Consider the following 19,264-nt stretch of genomic DNA (forward strand, 5'->3'; position numbering starts at 1 on the left):
TAATTAAATAGCAATAGCCTATCATGGACTATTTTATTATCAAAAACAGATTTATAAAATAAATTACAAATAAACTGCATGCAGTCAAATGACTCCTTAACTGACGATATTACCTATCAACATGCACACTGTAATGTAAAGTGTGAGCAAAAGCTTTTATTCGTGGCGGACACGATTACGATCACGGATAAAGCTGTTTCCTCATCTGTATGTGGAGTTGCTAATAACGGTGAGCGCTGTCCAAGGTGCTGCAGCGCTCTCGCCCCGCCCGTCTCATCACACACTAACCGGGAGACACGTGACGCGATGTGCTGACAGTCCCTGGCAAAGCTCGCCTGAGAAACACATCGCACCTTGTCTTGCACACGGAACAGGGAGCGATATCTTCTATTTTATATACACCGAAAAAAAAAACTAACTAACATTTACTTTGGAGAATTTCTTAAGCTTGAACCGTTTTGTACTGAATCTTAATTGGTTGTTGGCTCCATTTTGATAATTTTTTTTTTTTTTTATCTATTGGGACTTGATCTATTGGAGATCCGCATACGCAATTTTATCGCTCCCATTTCTTCTGCTCATTCGACACCGATGCAGTGATTTTTTTTTTTTTATTAATTTTTTTAATCAGATGGAAGCCTGAATCGATGTGGAGGAAATCAACCAGATTCATCGGTGAGGTTATCCTCTCAAGGGGCGCACAATGGTCCATTTCTCAAGGTAAAATAATTAAGGATTGTGTAAATGTAATTCGAAGGCGTATTTGAGGTTATGAGCCGTTTTCGGTGAGAGTTATGGTTGTGCTTCACGCGCTCAATGCAGTCACGCGCAGGTGAGATGATGCAGCTGGGCTTCATTTCTGTGTAATTTCGCTCTATGGCCGATTCATTCGTGTTTACAGCTGGCCTTTGCTTCATCTTAAGCGATATTTGATGACTCCCTATGTTCCCTATTCTCAGCGTCTGAAAGAGAGCGCGGTAGAGGCGTGTTAAAGGTGTCTTTCTCGCTCAGTTTGAGCAGATGGTGGTTGATTATTGGCTGTTTTGCGCATCTGAGTCATCGCCAATTTTAATCAAAGGAAAGGAAAAATGGAGGAAAATTGTTATTGTTTCAAAGTAGATTTTAAATGGCAGCTATATGTTTTGTAGGATCCCGTTGTTGTAAGACTGTAAATCGCTATTAGGATGATTGTGGGTTGTTCGAGACTCCATCTACAGTAGCTACTGATAGCAAGGCAATCGTTTCGCAAATACGGTAAATAAGGCTGCCTTCTCTACATTAATCGCATATGATATGTTGTGTAAGATCCATCTGTGAAAGGGGTCGGTTGTTATCTTGCTAAGTAGCCCCGTGTAAACCTGACAGTAAACACATAGGAATTCAAGCATGAAATGATTGGTTGAGATCAGTTGACAGACAGCCCAGAGGCCAGACAATTGCAGTGTCATTAATGCTTAAGAGGCGCGCGATAAGCCCCCGCCCTGGGCTCATTTTGGGATGCAGGACTTGAACCGAGCGAGGTTCACTGAATCAAACGAGATTTCCCCATTACACAGTTTCGATGCTGCCGCCCTTTTGGACCTGTTGTCAGACTGCACAGATCCTCCTGCTGAAATAACTGTAAATATGATTGCCTGTACGTCTGACTCGGCTACATAGGCTATAAAAATATTCGTAATTATAATGGAAAAGAAGGCAAAATACCACAGTAAAAACGTGTTAAGTGGTTAATTGTAAGTTAACCTTACCTTACGATGTGATTTTATAATTTAAAACACAATCCAGTTGTAAAATATATTGTAACATTTTTTTTATACATAAAAATATATACATAACTTTTTAATACATAAAAAAGTGTAAATTAAATATTTTATGGAGATGATTTACATATATCTACATTTATCATTGGAGGGTTTTATGTTGCATGTCATATTAATTAGTTAATATTTACTGCATTATTTTAGTGTATGTGTTATTCTAATATTGTTTTGTGCTTTTGTGTTCACACTGTGCTCTGTCTTTTTATTATTATTGACACAGTTGCTGAAGAGACCAATTTTTATGACGTTTAAGCCGTCACGTGGTCTTCCATTATTTTACCTGTGTTGTTAGAATTTCTATTTACAGAAACAAAATGATTTTAAAATAGGTTGGCATATTAACCATATATATCAAATAATATATATAGCCTATAGTTTGGAAGTGTAAAATATATAATGACCAGAATGCTTCATGTAATAATCACTGTATTTTTACAGTAAAGTTTTTTTTTTCCTGTACATGTCTTTAAAATGAAAGAGAATCTCTTTAAAATGAAAACAAAATGGTATGGAATAGCCATAGTCTAATTCAAAATAAAATTAATTTTCAATTGGATACCATTTTATACCATTTATTTTAGTTTAAGCTACTCTGATTTAACCCAGTATACCTCTGAAAATTATCGATTTATTTTTGCCTTTTTTGATTATTAAATCAGTGTATTTGATACTGGGGAAAAAAACAACAGCCACATGATGAAATGCTCTGGAGTTTTCTGGTTCATAAGCCATGAATTCTAATCACTGAGAATTATAGTGAGAAAAGAAAAACGGAGAAAAGCAAATAAAAAGTACTGCTGTAATTGAAGATTAATGCAATCAATATCAGTGTGAAATTAGTGGTTTCAATATCAATATCACTGTGAAATTGTGGTTTTGTGTATGAATGATTGTGTTGTGTGTATGCTATCTTTTTAAAAGTAGCCATCTTCTCTTTCGTTTCCTATGAAGAAATTAAGATATTCTTTTTCATTCTTTTCAGATTATGGATCAGTATGTCAAAACGGATGTGAATTGAAGGTTTGTGAACACTGAGGGCCCTATTCGGGCCTGCACGTTAACTTTGCAAAGTGTACTTTTTGTCTACGTTTGATTAGTGCTGACTTTAGGCCTACACAATGACTTTTGACTAGACTTAAAAGACCCTGACATTAATGACTCTGTATACCCCTAATGGACACTCTGCTGTACAGCACTACACATGGCTGCAATTTATAGATACTTTGATGACTTGGCCCCACTGTAGCACATCTGGATCTCACTGAAGTTTTTTTTTTAAGCTAAACAGTAGCCTTATTTTTTATTTTAGTAGACCAGTATTTGGGCCTTAGCGACACCCTTTATTGTTCTGATTTGTATATTTAGATTTTGAAAAAGAGTTGGCCATAACACAGGCCTTCTCCCTCTCTCAGTGAACAATGAGTAAATTACCTCAAATGCATAGCAGTCCTGTATGTTATAGGGAGCTCTGTTACACTTTAGGAGCACATCACTAAGAGAGCTGAATCATTTTAGTTTTCGATTAGTTCTATTGTTAGTTCTAACTTCCTTTACTATTCACAATGAGCTTCTCAATGCGGAACGGCGCACATCTAATCTGGATAGGCTTACTGGTTTGTTGCCTTGTCGACATGGGGGCCAGTATGGAGTTCACCGGCGCAGAAGGCCAGTGGGCACGGTTTCCTATGTGGAACGCCTGCTGTGAAAGCGAAATGAGTTTCAACATGAAGACCAAAAGCGCTCATGGACTTTTAGTGTACTTTGACGACGAGGGATTTTGTGACTTCTTGGAACTGCTCATCCACAACGGTAGACTCAGTTTGCGGTTCTCCATCTTCTGCGCCGAGCCGGCGACGGTGCTGTCCGATACCGCCGTCAATGACAGCCGCTGGCACGCCGTGACCTTGCGCAGGAATTTCAAAAACACTATGTTAGTTGTGGACGAAGAGATCAAGTGGGTGGAGGTTAAGTCGAAAAGGAGGGACATGACGGTCTTCAGCCATTTATTCTTAGGAGGGTTACCTCCTGAACTGCGATCTGTAGCATTACGCCTCACGTCTTCAGCCATCAAAGATCAGGTCCCCTACAAAGGATGGATAACCAATCTGAGGGTGAACAGTTCCGAGCCGCCGCTTATCGGTAGCGAGGGAGTCAACAGCGACATTTGCGAAGCTGACCACATTTGCCTGAACGGAGGAGTCTGCAGCATCGTCAACGACGAGCCCATTTGCGACTGCTCCAAAACGGGATTCCAGGGAAAAGACTGCAGTGAAGGTAAGAGGTCTGGATTCGTCGTCTCCGTTGTTGAGGTGTTGAAATGTCTTTTCAAACACAGCCTTTTCACTTCTTTTTTCATTTTAACATTGCAATAGTTCCTCAGAGGCAGTGCATGCTACATCATGTCTGTTCCCGGCCTCCACTATGGGCCCAGTACATTACATGATTAGATTACCACTGATCTCGGTCGGAGAAAGCCGTTGATCTGAAGGAGATCATTTAAATAGGCTTTAGTGCCATCTGTGTCAATTCCGGAGCATCCACGAAAGCCTGTGTTTTTGATAGCATGACGTCAGCAGAGGCTTCTTGCTCTTTTTTATGCTAAATTAACTTCATTTACTCTTGACACTGCACTGGCATTACAATTAAGTACAAAAATGATGAGTTGAATACATGCACACAAGCCCACGATTGAAGTATGATGATTTTAATATTATTTTCCGTCTGAATCTAAGGGGTTGGATGCTCTAATTATATAATTAGCCAGATGTTTCATAGAGTCACTGTAATGACTTAGCCAAAGTTACAATTTCAATATCACAGGAAAAATAATGACATACTCAATACAGCATTCAGCAACCATCACAAAGCATTTTTTAATCCAGCTTTACAAGTAAACCTCCACTACTGCACTTACAGAGTTATTTTAATTACAGAAGTGGTTAAAGCGATTGATGATGTAACTAAATAGGGGGAGGCCGTTTCTGATTCTATCTTTTGAAAACGGATGGTTGAACGCATATTACAACAATTCAGATTTTCATGCAAAGTCTGTTCCCTTTTGAATATGTATGTTCTGGTTGGTTTCCTAGTTTGACTTACTCCCTTGGTGTCTGATTTCACTGTTTTTATGTTCTTTCCATCTTTTTCTTCATTTTTACAACCGTCTCTGTGGACTGATCTTGATATTGATGGATATTGTCTGGGTTAGGCCGTAAGCCGAAGAGGCACCATGTTGCCAAGGAAACTACATACCCACTGAGTAAATTTTGCCCTCCTAAAGCACAACTGAGAGACAGTATGTTTCACTGACAAATGTTCAAACTAGAACAGTCATGTTGTGGTACGGTGTTCGCTGGGCTCTCAGCGAAATGCATCGTCTAGTGGATTTGATGAGATTATGACAAAAGGGCAGGGCCCTCAGATGCTCAGCAGCTTGCTTAAAATCAAGATGCACCGCTCTCCAGCTCCTGTGCTGGTAGAAATGCGCATCTTTGCCGGGTGAGTCAGGACAGACCTGCCCACGTAGCTTTGAGTGGCCTCCGTCACACGCTTTTGGATGACACATAAGGATATGTGGAGATGGTGGAGGCCACGGGACGTGTCGCTCTGAATCATTAGTGTTATTTATTTAATATTGGAGGATCTTGAGGCTAGCGGTGCTAGGCGTTGGCGCTGCCTGCTTTCTTTTTTTCCACTTTAGACTGCTTTGATGATTTTATTTGTCAGTGGAAAAATGAATTCTTTATCAGATTGGTTAGATAAAAAAAAATCTACCATGTATTTTATTAGATTAACTGAACTACACTTAAAAATAAAGGAACCACTATTTTGAGTTCCCCATAGAACCTTTGATGAAAAATAACCTTTTTTTTTTTTTTGCAAATAATATTTAAATCATCTAATAAAACTTTTTCCACTATAAAGAACATTTTGTGCAATGGAATGGTTCCATGGATGTTAGAAGTTCTTCATGGAACCATAGATTTCAATTATTTTTGTGTCAGAATTGTGCAGATGACCTTTCATTACGTCTTTGGCTGTTTTGTTATTAGAACAAATCTCCAAAGGCACCATGCAGGACAAGAAAGCCATTATGAAGGCTTAATTCCTCGAATGAAATAGATATAGAGCCAACGTGGTGTTCATTAAAACAACAGCATCGTTTTAAACTCATCTTAGCCTAAATCTGTCCTTGCTTTGGTTATTAATGCAAATCTGGCCCGTGAAGCTCCTGCTGAGCGGAAAGCAGGCAACTTTTTGTCATTTTGTGTGTTGTCAGCTTCATGACCGAGGTGATCTGTCAGCTGACCGCTGTTGCCAATAAAACACTCAGACTCGTATTTTATGCGGATAAAAAAGGGATAGCTGCATATTAAATGGCTCATTGATGAATGACTAGCCTTTTCATTTAGATATATGTGCTGCTCGCTTTATCTCCGTCGTCATGGAAAAATTTGCAGTGCGGTGAGAGCGTGTGTACGTGTTTGTAGATCTCAGGCAGGAAAGGGTGGTATGTGGATTAAATACGTCCTTTCTCTCCACACGTCCACTCCGTCATTCTCTCGACAGGCAGTTGTGGTAATAACCTTCTTTAGCAAAGCAGGTGTGGGGCTCTCAGAGGGAGAGGCAGTCCGCACCGCAAAGAATAACAGTGCTACGGGTAATGAGATATTTTTGCCCTGCTGGGGTTAGAGAAAGGGCCTTATTTTGTGTTATTATGGTTAATGCTCTTACAAGTCTGAATTGGAAAGCCAAAAGGGTCTGCTCTGTATCAGCTTGCAGCCATTGATACCTTATCTTTATGCTCTATTAACTGTATAATGTGCTCCGTCTCCTTGGTTAAAGATGACTGTAAGGGATCTGCAATTGACATCCGTGTGGTTTCATATGCTAGGAGACTTTGGTTGGAGAATTGGATTGTGTTGGAGGGCTTGTTTACAACAGCGATTAGATTGTTTCACCTCATCTCTTATCTTTTGTGGTGGAGCTAACGTTGTAAGGGTCGGTCCCTGGCTGTGCGCTGTGTCGTTTAATGATGCAGTCATGTTTTAAATGCATTTTTTACCTCTGCTTTGGACCTATGCAAATTAATTAGGGTGGTGTAGTGTAGTGTACGCCCATTAACCTCTTGCTAACGAAATAAAAGGCCTGCTTTAATTGGATACATCAGCATATTAATTTTAGTGACTCATTTAATCATGTCACCAGGGGCCTGTTTTGAAGATGACAAAAGATAGACTTTAAAAGGATAGTTCGACAAAAAAATTTAAATGTTGCCATTTACTTGATCCAATGTCGTTCCAAACCTGTACGACTTTCTTTCTTCTGCGAAACATGCAACATATTTTAAACCGTTTTTGTCCATGCAGCGGAAATCAATAGAGGCCCAAAACATTTGGACTTCGTTGATTTTCACTTTATGGACAATAACTTAATAACATGAATAAATCATAACATCATTTTTATTTGAGGTGAACTGTCTCTTTAAGTCAACAGTCATTTATGTCACCTGTACATTACAATACCTACATAAATTAAGCAAATATTTGCAAAGTGGAAAACTGGTTAATTCACTATAAGGCATGCCATTATAAAATCTCTTGACTAACGGATCCTGTTGACTTTAATTGTATGGACAAAAACATATTTTGTGTTCCACAGAACAAAAAGAGTACATAAAAGTACATAAATTAGGCAAATACTATTAATCAAAAACAGGAAATGGATTGAGTAAGACTTACCAGTATAAAAATCTATTGATTATTGGACCCCATTGATTCACTGTATGGAGAAAAAAACGGATTTTGTGCTCAACAGAACACAAAAGTTGTACAGGTTTGAACATAGATATGTATAGCTAGATGCCCTATTAGCGGCTGTTTCTATGGGCCACTATACATAAGCCGTCCGCCATATTGGAATGTCAAAGCCGGTCCGTGAACACTCGAGAGCAAGGTGCCGGTGCATCTGCACTACAACTGTAGTTATACACACATGGATACCTGTATCTTCAGTAGACTTCAGAAGATGCTTTTGCTTAACACAATACAAGAAGACGAAGCCATTAGCTAACAAGGCATTTAAAAGGTACTTTAGTACCTGTAATATTGAGTTAATACATATTAAAAACCCAAACCAACACATTCTTACCTGTGAAAGTTTATCCAGTTTCTTCAGGAATTTAAATTTAGGTGGTTTTTACAACCAGATGCTGTGGTATGTTGTTGCATCTTGAAATTCATTGATTTTTATTGTGAGTGACGACATATAGACCGTTCAAAGATGGCGGACGCGTTGACGTGTCTGGAGAGGTCGAATGTGACATCTACCTATACATATATATGGGTTTGAATAAATGGTGACAGAATTTTTATTTTGGGTAAACTGACCCTTAAGCCAAAAGACATTTGTGTAATCAGCACATTACAATGCCTACATAAATGAAGCAAATTCAAACAATGTAGGTCAAAAACATAAAATGAATTAGTCGCTCAAGTATAAAATCTTTTGACTATTATATTATCTATGGGTTCTCCCCATGTCTTGCAATTGACTTTCACCTTCCTTGATCCGGCAACAAAGCTTGATAATCTTGAATGGAGGGGGAGCCCGTGTCAAATACACTGTATATTGAGAATTCCCCTATCAGTGGCGGATGAACCCTTTCCAGATGGACTAAGCTCACTAATCTCTCTGTACTGTAGATGACTGCAATATGGAACATGCTGCACATTGCTCCCTGTGGGGGAAATGTTAAACTAGATTTGGTGAAGAGGATTTTAATCCTCTCCCATCACTGGCGCAATGACAAAGCGCTATATTTAAGATAAGATTTTACAATGAGTACTTTTGTTTTTGGCATATTTTCCAGTGGTTTCTGTTTGACTATGGGCAAAACTCACTAATATTTAGTCAAATGGGAGTTGGATGTTTCTTTAGGATATCAAATGCAGAGGAACCTGTATCGCGCATTCACCCCGTTTCAACCAGACGGTCATTATCAGAGTTTTTCAATCATTGTTGACAGCTACATCTTTAGTGACTTTGCCGCTGTGCTATGCGGAGCGTACGCTCGTCATATGATCCCTTTGGGCAAGTTCCACGCGTGTGCGTTTGAGAGTAACATGCTCTGACTTACTGAAAACTGCTTTAAACGAGCATCTGGAGCTGCAGTCCTGTTTGTAAAGGGCTGCATGAGTGCGGGCGTCACATCGTGTTTGCCCCCTGCCTGCGCTGGCCCGTGCTGGAGTAAGGGTGAGCGTGTGTGTGCGTGTAGGTCATCCTCAATTTCTATCTCTTATTCTCTGCCAAATTCAGGGCAGTATGCAAGGCCAGCACCTAAAAGAAGCTGTCAGCTCAATGAAAGCCTGCATGTCTCTGGCTCCATGTGAGCTCTGCAGTGCTAAGGAGAGGCTACATGATCCTGATCTGTCAGTCAGTGAAATGTAAATACAACCGCTGTTCGGTCAGCCGGCCTCTGAGAAGACCAGGCAAAGCGTATATGTGTGGTGATCTTCCAAAATGGCTGCTGCTTCCACACACACAAATACTGTATATCTATATTCCGGCCTTGGTCTGGCAGGTTTTGTAAGAGAGAACGTGACACACATGTCTCTGCAGTATGCAGGATGGGCTGAAGCACAAAATCAATAGAGTGGGTCCTTTAAACTGCTGTAGAGTCAGTGTAGATGGCTAGTTAGTGTTTTGCGATGGTTTAAGCTAATTAAACTGTTGTTTTTGTAGCATTATTTTCATCCCTCCAAGCTGTTTTTTGTCAGTGGGATGAGTTTGCACATTTGTCAAAGCAAGTAGGGTTTGTCAGTCTCTTCATAAGCTGATAAGAGAGGATAGAAAATCACCATTCATCACTGCAACACTAACAGCAAAATATTTCTTTGTCGTATTTTCTGGCATGGCATGCTTTTCTGTTTATTTTTTTCTCTTTTGTTTTGTTTATTCATACATTCATCAGTATTCGTGGCAGTAGTGGTGCATGCAATTTGTGTTTGGTCGGGTGGAGGAACCGGCTGCGGTAAGTCCCGGGTCATTATTCTCCTCCTCAAGATGCAAAACACGGAGGTACGATTGGATGCTTTAACTTTAAGATAGCCAAGTCCATTTTTAGGGAGTCTTGGGTGAGTTGATCCAGGGACTGAAAGTGTCACCAGAAGTAAAAGGTGTGTTGAATGAATGCATGAATGAAGGTAATGTAACCTTTTTGTTTTAGAACAGAAAAAAAGGTCATTTAAAAAATGAACATTTCAACGTAAATGGGGTAATAACATGACATGCATATGCATATTCAGGTATTGTACATTTCTTTATTACTGACCTGACTGAATGATGTTGTTTTCTCTTAGTAGGTTCACGTTGCATCATCTACCGGCGTTTTTATTTCCGAACACGTGCATGCTTCAATTCTAGCCCCTGTAAATTCCCCTCACACGCAACCATGAATGCCATTCAAAATTATAAATTAATTAATTCAAATTAATTCAAAATATTCAAATTGTTTTGAACAGTCCTTCAAAGCACATAAAAAAGTCCCTAATTTTTTTCTTTGCTTTGCTTTCTGTAAAACAACTTATGTGAAGTAAAATTGTAGCTGTTAGGGGTCCCACCATTTTTCTCCGTCTTCCAGTTTACTTTAAATTACGATGTGCATGTTTGTGCATGGTCATTGATATACTGTGAAGAGTCAATTTCACCATGTGTTTTATCAGCTTTTGAATGACTTAATAATGTGTTATCATCATCTCACCATGGAACAACACTCTTTCAGAGTACTAAGACTCAATGAGATTAGATCTTGAGGAGGACAGAGGACACTTAAAGTCAAATAAACCCTCTAGTCTCCACATTTTCCATGGTAATGAATGTTTGGCCTGGGCACAGAATGATAAGACGCATGGTAACCACGGTAATCCTCAAGGCTGGGCCACCTTCCAGTCTGCATGCTTCTTAATCAATGTCTCCTTCTCTCTCTTCACGCCTCGGCCGCCCCTCCAGAAGAGGCCTATGTAGGAGGTGGGTAGATGTTTTTTCTTTCCTATTTTCTTTTCATCCGACCCCTGTCCCTACTCATGTACTTCTCTCTGTCTTCATATTTCAACCCGTTCTTTTAGAAATATTCTGTTTTTCCTATTTATTTGAATACGGTACACAAACAGTAAGTGGAACTGGTGTACAACACAGGTAAAAGGTATGCAACTTCATTCAGCTTTATTATCGAGAGCACTTCCTTAATTAGAGGTTGTCAGTAAACACATGGTTCACTCAAATCCATGTGCTCTGCTAAGCAGAAACCAGAGACTGGAGCCAAATGGATGCCAACCTGTTTAAATTCCCTCTAAAGATACAGACACATGACTGTAGCTCCTAATATGAGCTTCTGAAACCTTATATAGTGAATAAATGACATGGAAATTCACATACATACACAATGAAGCCTTCACTGCAATGGAAAACCTGGACAGTCTTTGACAGGTAAGTACCATAGACATATGACAAACTCTCCTATTTCTTACTAACAATTCCAAATACAGTTTATAGTTGAGGCAAAAACATGCGTTCTCGATTCAGATTCATTCTTTTGGAGGTATTACTTAATTTTTTTTGTCTGTGGCTCACAGGAACCTAAACAGACATCCTATGAAAGGTGAAATGGGTAGTATTGATTTATCCCAATATAAGCTGTAGATATTTTGTTATTGTACTGACACATTTTTGTGTGCAAAAACTTAATTTTGTTAAGATCCAATCTGTGTATATGTCATCTTCTTCCTGTGGAAGGCTGACCAGGCGGACGACATGTTTGATGTATGGTGACAGCAAAGAGATTTTTTTTCTTTTCCAATCTAGATTTGTCTCTTTCGAGTGTGACCAATAAAGCATTGCAACCGCTGGGTTGAGGAAATGCTTTTTGAATGTTCCCTCACACCCACTCTCTCCCTCAGCCTCTCTCTCTCTCACTGCCTTGTGCTGAATCCTCCTCATCTCCCTTCACTGCTGGTAGGGATTTACTGGGGCTGCTTTCTTTCTGGCTTGGCGCTGAGTCAGTGGATGGTTTGGTCTTTTCCATTTTTTTCACCACCCTCTCCTCTGTCTCTCCTTTGCTCGCTCTCTCTCTCTCTGTCTTTTCGCTTTAACTTCCCCTCAACCCATCATGCCGCTTCTTTTGCGCTTTAGTTTTTTTCTCCGTCATTCTCTCAACAGCCCCACTATTCCATTGCTGCTTGCTAACTTCATTTTCATATAGAGGGGGAAAAATACTTTCAACCCAGTGGATGATGTGAGTTACTGGGACTTCTCTCAGGGGTTTGTTCACTCTTTGTAAATGTGCTAGTCTGTATTCTCGAGCTCCGAAACTGGAAAGCATTAGCCGTCTGTTCGTTATTCATGCATCGTCATGTTCTGGCATGTATCATGAAAGGACGCTTCCATCTCCTCTTGGCTGCCCTCTCTCTTTTTGTCTGCAATGCATGGAGTCTCTTCTGAACGTAACCTTTCATTTTTCTGTCTCTGAATCTAACACGCGGCCATGATTCTGACTGGTGCCTCTTTCCTCTCCTTTGTATTTTCCTGTATCTCTCTGGACTTTCTCTTCATGGAACCATTATATCAATATCATAGGGAAAAGGAAAGGTATATAATGCTTCTTTCATACTATGTAATGATGTAGTTTAACTTGAGCTCTTTAAGCTCTCCATGTATATTCCTGTACCTGTGGCTATACACATGCATCTGTTTATTCGTGTGTTTGTGGTACTGAAGTCACACTGATTTTTCTGTGTCACTCCCTATAAATATGACGAGGGACTGGAAGGTAGGTGAGATGTCATGAAAATGGGAATGCGTCATTGTGCAGTGTGTCAGCGAATGTAATGTAGGGTTAGGAAGGAAAACAGCACATTTTAATTAGTCTGCTAGTAATATTTAGTTGTATAGAAAATCAATGCACAGAAAATGTAGATGCATTATTATTGGCAACACAAAATGTATTAATTCCTAAAGGCAATTAACCATTTGTCATAATCTACAGTATTACAAAATAATAATATTAAAGTATAGATAGATCTCTATATGGACATAATAAAGATCTCTATAGATAGAGAGGTTTATCTCCATTATTTATATATATATAAAAAATCTGCATAAAATATTGACCACACAAAGGAGTTGACGAGGGCACATTTAAAAGCATTCAATATGAATACGTGTTGTCAGATCTTCACAAAAATATCAGGTAAGAGGTCATATTCGGATTTTCATATTCTGCAGGCATTAGTCTGTTTTAGTACATTCCATACAGCCCGTACGCACCAATGCATATTAATTTAGTAGCACTTTACTGCTCTTTGATATTAAATTACAATTTTTGAAGAGCCCGATGAGATCCAGCTAAGGTAAGTGGATGACACCTGGCACTATCACAACTGCAAGTACTCACATCCTGCACTCGGCTCACAGACCACTGCATGCTGGTTTATCCACTGAACTTTAAACACACATAGACTGATGGGGGTTATTCACCTTGGTTTGAAATATGAGGGATCCATGATAGGCGGAGCAGGTAGGTGTGCTTTCTGTCTTTCGCGGGTCTCTTTGATTGTGCTCTGTAAAGCATTGACACCCAGGCCATCACACTATCCTGAATGGGCTAATGCCCACAGGAGATGTGGGGGCTTCAGGCTTCTCTTAGCACATTTGAATACATTTTCAGAGGCATTTATATTTTCTCTCATTCCATTTTCTCATAGAAAATTGGTTTTCATCTGTTTGTAAAATTGAATGAAATGGTGCGTGTGGCGACTGACCTTGCCAGCAGGGTCACGCTGGCATTATCAAATGAATTTTGCATTGTGTTATTTTTCTGTGGATATATGTTTGTGTGAGGAGCACAGTTGTTATAGAGAAAGGAAATAAAGTGAAATTTGCATTTCTTGTTCATTTATATTCTGTTTACCGTTCTCATAGCATCTTCCTAATTGCACACATTTCGTTATGTGCTTCAGTGAAGTCCTGCAATTAAATTTGAAACAATTACAACACAAATTTACCAATAATTGCAGCCTAATTAATTACAAGGCAGCACATAATATAATCAGAGATTCAGGAAAACTTCTGTTTCATCTCAATCTTAATATTGGGATGTTCAGTTGAGCTCTGCATGGCTAAGAATATAAATTAGCAGCATGACTGAAATTTATTGTAAAAGTCAATAAATATATACATATAAAATCTCTATTCTTATTACTTTCTTATGCATGTTAAATGAGTGCCAGAACTAAATAACTGAGTAAACATTTTCAGTTGCAGTTTTACATTTTAATTAAGCTATGACCAAATATGATAACTGAAGTTATAAAAAAAGGTTTTAGTATTAGCTATTCTGTTTCTCCTAAAGGTGTGTTTAAACGTGAGATAAAGTTCTTAAGCGAAAAATTGGAAAAGCGCATCTATCACCATGCGATTTCACATGCTTGTCGTCTTAGCATTTATAATGAAAGTTGGGGCTGTTTTTCACAAAGAGCCCTGCAAGATTTGGAATGTTACAAAAACAGTCCATGCAAAGTTCTTACAGCAGACTGAAGAAAAGTTTAGTTAATAAACCCCCAAGGAAAAAAGCTTGATCATTTAAATTCAAAAATCTAATGTTGAATAACTGTAATAATTTCTTTGATTTGATTGAATTGTTACAGTTACATTGTTAAATGTCAGTTCTCAGGTAAATAAACTGTAGTTGTACTAAACTGTACATGTATCCTCTTCTTTTACCTGTAGTTCTTAATTATGTTTCTCTGTCTATGTAATCCACATCCCTTGAATATGATACTATGCCATATGTTTAGAGACCTTTGAAGATCAGGAGTCCTTTGAGCAGTGTCCTTGCTTTCAGCACGAATGAACTCTAAGCCCTCACAGAGACATTTTTTATGTTTATATGTGTGCTTCCCTCTGGGAATGCATAAACCCATTTTTACTTGACATTAGCCGGTTCGAAGACAAGTGCAAATATCTTGTTTAAATAAGTGCCAAACAGCATAGATGAAGTGTGCGTCTGTGAGATTGGGCTTGTCTGCTCTTTGCAGCTGTATTACTGTTGTTCTTATGCTAAGTTGCTTTGGGGAGGATTGTGCGGGTGATGCGCAGAAGGCCGGTGGGTCTAATTGCTGTCATTTCACACGGAGAGAGCCTGTGAAGCTGAATCGTTCCTGCAGGCGCTGTAAAGCCTGGTTCACAGGTGGGACTACACAGACTCCAAATTAGAATTCTTTAAGTCTAATTGACATGGCAGCAATGTTGTGGTAGAAGTATCAAATTTGTTCTATTCATGAAAGGTCTTTGTGCATTTGCTCTAATGTCTGTTGCGAGTGAAATCATCCAGGAAGCTTGTTCCATTTAGCATGTTTAGCTTTTGCTATAATCTAGAAAAATGCTGTGGTAGCTGCTTACAGTCGTTTCTTCTTGGCCAAGAAACACGCCTTAGATGCCATCACTCACTTGCTTCATTGTCACAGATGACCCTGAGTGTGATAGGAAGAAGAAAGCCCTGCTGTGACGTGTTGATCAATACGTATTTAAAATCCCATTACGCCTGCCGTTGCACATCGGATGCCTCGTTAATGTAATTACAAAAGTGGAACGGCCTCTTAAATTACTACAACCGTACCTTTGCTGACTTGCCACTGTCGCATTCATTCATACACTGTGATGTATTAAATGAAACGCAGAGAAAATAAAGTAAGTGTGCGCTGGTGGAAAACGCCACCGGGTTTCTGTTCTGAAAAAAAAAAATCACTATCCTGCTAGATAAACCACAATGTCAATATTTAGAAATAAATCAATATCGCTACCTCACAGATACAGGTGATTAAAGATTAAAAGATGGTAATCTACTCTGTACTTTGGCTTCATGTGAGACTTTGTGTACAGGCTAAAAAACAAGTACGAACTGACCAACTCTTTATCTTAATTGTAGCATAAGTCACACAAGGTCACACATTTCGGTTATAAGCACTTCCTGCAATCTAACAGCCGCTCATCCATCCCAAATCCCATCACCTTACTCTGTTCTCATTCAATGCTCTTTGATACAAAACTTCAAAGACTTTTTTATGAGGAAGAGAGGCAGTGTTTCAGGCATGCTGCCAGTTGGAACTGATGTTGTGTAGCTTGAAGTATAAAAAAAGCCAAGAAAGAAAGAAAAATACCTTATTTTTTTCTGGAGGAAGAGTATGTTATGTTATTTATGGATTTAATACTGCCTCCAGTCTCCCAGTCTTCATATCTACAAGATACCAGTCCTATGCTAGACCTTATCTTAAATTGGGTGCACATTTCAATCAAACACAGAGTTTCAATTGGAATCATTTCGGATTATATTTCGCTTAAAAGATATAAATAAATGGGGGGGAAGAAAAACATTAGAATGTCAGTGTCAAGTGGCCTTATGTTGTATTTTTGTGTAATAGAAGAGTTTTGTTTGTAGGAATTTCCTCTGCTGATTAGCAGTCATGTTATGATGGAGGGGTCATTCTTTCTCAATCATTTCTGAAGCACTCTCCACAAATCTTTTCAAACCACTTCAGACTGAAACAAGACTTGTGAAGCAGAAACAAATGAGATGATACAGGTAAAGTGAGACATTTTATGATATCATTGGTGTTGGTTTTCAAATGTGATTCATATGGCTTCATCAATACCTCGCTATTTTACTGTAGGTAATCTTAAAGATTCCACTTAAAACAAAAATGTCCATTATGGCAGACAAAACAATTGGTCCAATTTAGCCAAACTATCGTTGAAATACAAATGTATGAGGATGAATGACAGGGCCATAAAAATGGATGCACATTGGTGAGTAGATGTTAGATGTAATGGAGTTCTCCATTCATGTATAATATCAACCCAAAACATGAACTTAATGCAGTTACCAGATGACCGTCAAATATACAGTGACAATTAGTAAACTCTGACTGCTAAATGCAGCGATTGACCAATGAGAGTCAAGCATTCCAGAGAGCTGTGTGGTAATTTTAGCGGAGGTATTTTGAAACAAGGATGAATGAAAAAATATTTATAAATTAATTAGTAAATGCTGTAAAAAAAAACGCTTGTTGCTAGTATATCTATTGCATAAACTAATGTTAGCGAATTGAACCTTACTGTAAAGTGTTCCTGAAAAATATACACAACATGATATGTGATTAAACCCAAGTGTTCCACTTTATCCGTATTCATCCTACACCTACAGTTTGCCAGTGTTTTCAGCAGATAATACAAACGATTTATGGCGGTGGTTATTTCCCAACATGTATTCAATTGGAGCAGTCTGTAATGGAGGACAGCTCATTTCATAGGGTTCAGTGGCATGGCTAACCCCATCAGAGCAGCAGACATTTTAGGATTGTGTCTGGGCTAAAGGTGCTGAATACTCAGACAGTCAGGGGATCGCAATGAGTTCACCGTCACCATTTATGTAGAGCCGATCATTGTTAATAAGATGATTTTCTCATTAAATTCCTATAATGAAATTAAAAAGTAATCAGCAGATGTCATTCATGCGTTTTGGGGATGGGGGGTTTATCTTTGGGAAAGGCAAAAGGATTTCTTGATATGTCAGTCTAGCCACTGAGAGACACTTTAATCTCAAATGCCACTATGCCAGACCGATTCAAAATGTATTACCCACCTCTTCTAAATGGATTTAAACTGAACACTGACATCAGTGGCCCCAATTTGCCAGTGTGAACGCAGTGTACTGAAATCTAGGAATATAATATTCACCGTTGATATTTAGAGAATCAAGCCACAATATTGTGTAGATGGTTTTTAATTTACGTGGTGCAATATTTTTTCTAATTGAGTTATGAGGTTTTCTTCCTTGTTTATCTCTGCAAATTAAAGTTGCCTAGAATAGATTTTTTTCTCTCTTCAAGGGAGAAGCAATATCATACAATATTTTTAACAATGCCATTTATACTTGCTGTGAGCCAGGCCATTGTCAAGTAATAGCTAGCAACATTAGAATATTATATATAATTAGGAATATAATTATATTTAATAGCATATTTATTTCAAGCATTACATTAAGACCTAAATGAGCCTCATAAAAACAGTGTGATATTACCAGATATTATAGCCATACGTGTTACACTGCAAAATGTTATATTGCAGTCAGTGAGGCAAAAATAGGATAAAAAAGACTATGTAATGAGAGGGAGGAATAACTCTGTCTTGCTCTCCTTTTGAGTTGAAGCAACACTGTTATCTTGCTGAAGGAGAGGAACATGCTGAGCCTAATTTGATGGAGCAATGCTCGCTGGCAGTATTTTTCCATCAGGTCAAGCTATTTTGAAATACCCTCAAGGTGTGATAGTGCTTGGACTCATTGTTGTGGTGTGCCTGCCAGAAAGTCATTACCAGCATTGGTAGGTGGGTTCTATCCTCATCCACTGCACTGCACGTTCACATGCGTGCTGTGGTGAGTTGATAGCAGATATAACCTTTTGGAGGAGATTTAGGATATTGGCCTGTAAACATTTAATTAGTTGAAGTCTGTCGCTGGCTTTTGATAGTGATTGGCATTCTTGATTTGTGTGCAGTGTTGGGGAAGATACATACTGTAGAAATTGAAGCTTTGCAAGCTGCAAGCCAAGCCATAATTGAAGTGGTTCAACTACAATCAAGTGTTTCCTTTGCAATTTTACAATACAAGTCACTGCATAAAAGTATATAGAACTTAATTATGCGGGTAATATCTTTTTTTAAATGTATATGTAATGTAGACATGGCAGGAGCTGAATGGTGTTCATGGCGTTAGAATCCATTTGCCTTTATTGAAAAAAGCAAACGGCAAACAATCCAAAACGCCAGGCAGAATAACATGGTCAAAATCCTGGCAAAGTTCTAAACACGATAGAGCAGACATTCTGCAAGTAAATCCAAATCAGTAATTAAACAGAGAATAATCCGAAAGTCAGGCAAAACAGGTCGATACAAGGGCAGGAAAGAACACTTGATAAGGCAGAATGGCAGTACTTGCAATGGGAATATAGGGAGCATGGTTCGAATACAATATTAAAAGGAAATGGCAGGATGAGTGGTCCATGGACTGAGGTGTGACAGAATAATTATGCAATATCATTCATAATTTGCAGAGAACCATATTATTGTATTTTTAGAGTTTTTTTTTTTTATAAATAAATATTGCACATCTAAATTTACACTAAATACCTAGGTTGCACACCATTCAGAATAGGAAATTAAATTTGATTTGGAAATGTATTGGAATTTGAGTTTGAATGAATGAATTTGAATGTCAAGAAGTAGAATAGAAGTTAAGCAAAATCAAATTCAGCTCATTCAAAGCAATTCATATAAAGTAAATTCATAAAATTCATAAGTTTTTCAAGACTTTTTTGGCTTGTTTGATAGTTTTT

General features: G+C 38.5%; 1 protein-coding gene across 1 annotated transcript in view; it reads left to right on the plus strand.

The window, feature by feature from the left end:
- The first annotated feature begins 336 nt into the window (after nucleotides 1-336).
- The window catches only part of LOC107738982 (neurexin-1a-like), a 111,755-nt gene continuing 92,827 nt past the window's right edge, over nucleotides 337-19,264 (plus strand). Inside the window, exons 1-2 of the mRNA XM_016550926.1 lie at nucleotides 337-720; nucleotides 2,803-4,094. Coding sequence (XP_016406412.1) covers nucleotides 3,383-4,094 — 712 coding nt within the window. The 5' untranslated portion in view covers nucleotides 337-720; nucleotides 2,803-3,382. The remainder of the gene's footprint in view (nucleotides 721-2,802; nucleotides 4,095-19,264) is intronic.

Source organism: Sinocyclocheilus rhinocerous, unplaced genomic scaffold (genome assembly GCF_001515625.1).
Source record: "Sinocyclocheilus rhinocerous isolate Xijiao unplaced genomic scaffold, SAMN03320098_v1.1 scaffold735, whole genome shotgun sequence".
Classification (NCBI taxonomy): domain Eukaryota; kingdom Metazoa; phylum Chordata; class Actinopteri; order Cypriniformes; family Cyprinidae; genus Sinocyclocheilus; species Sinocyclocheilus rhinocerous.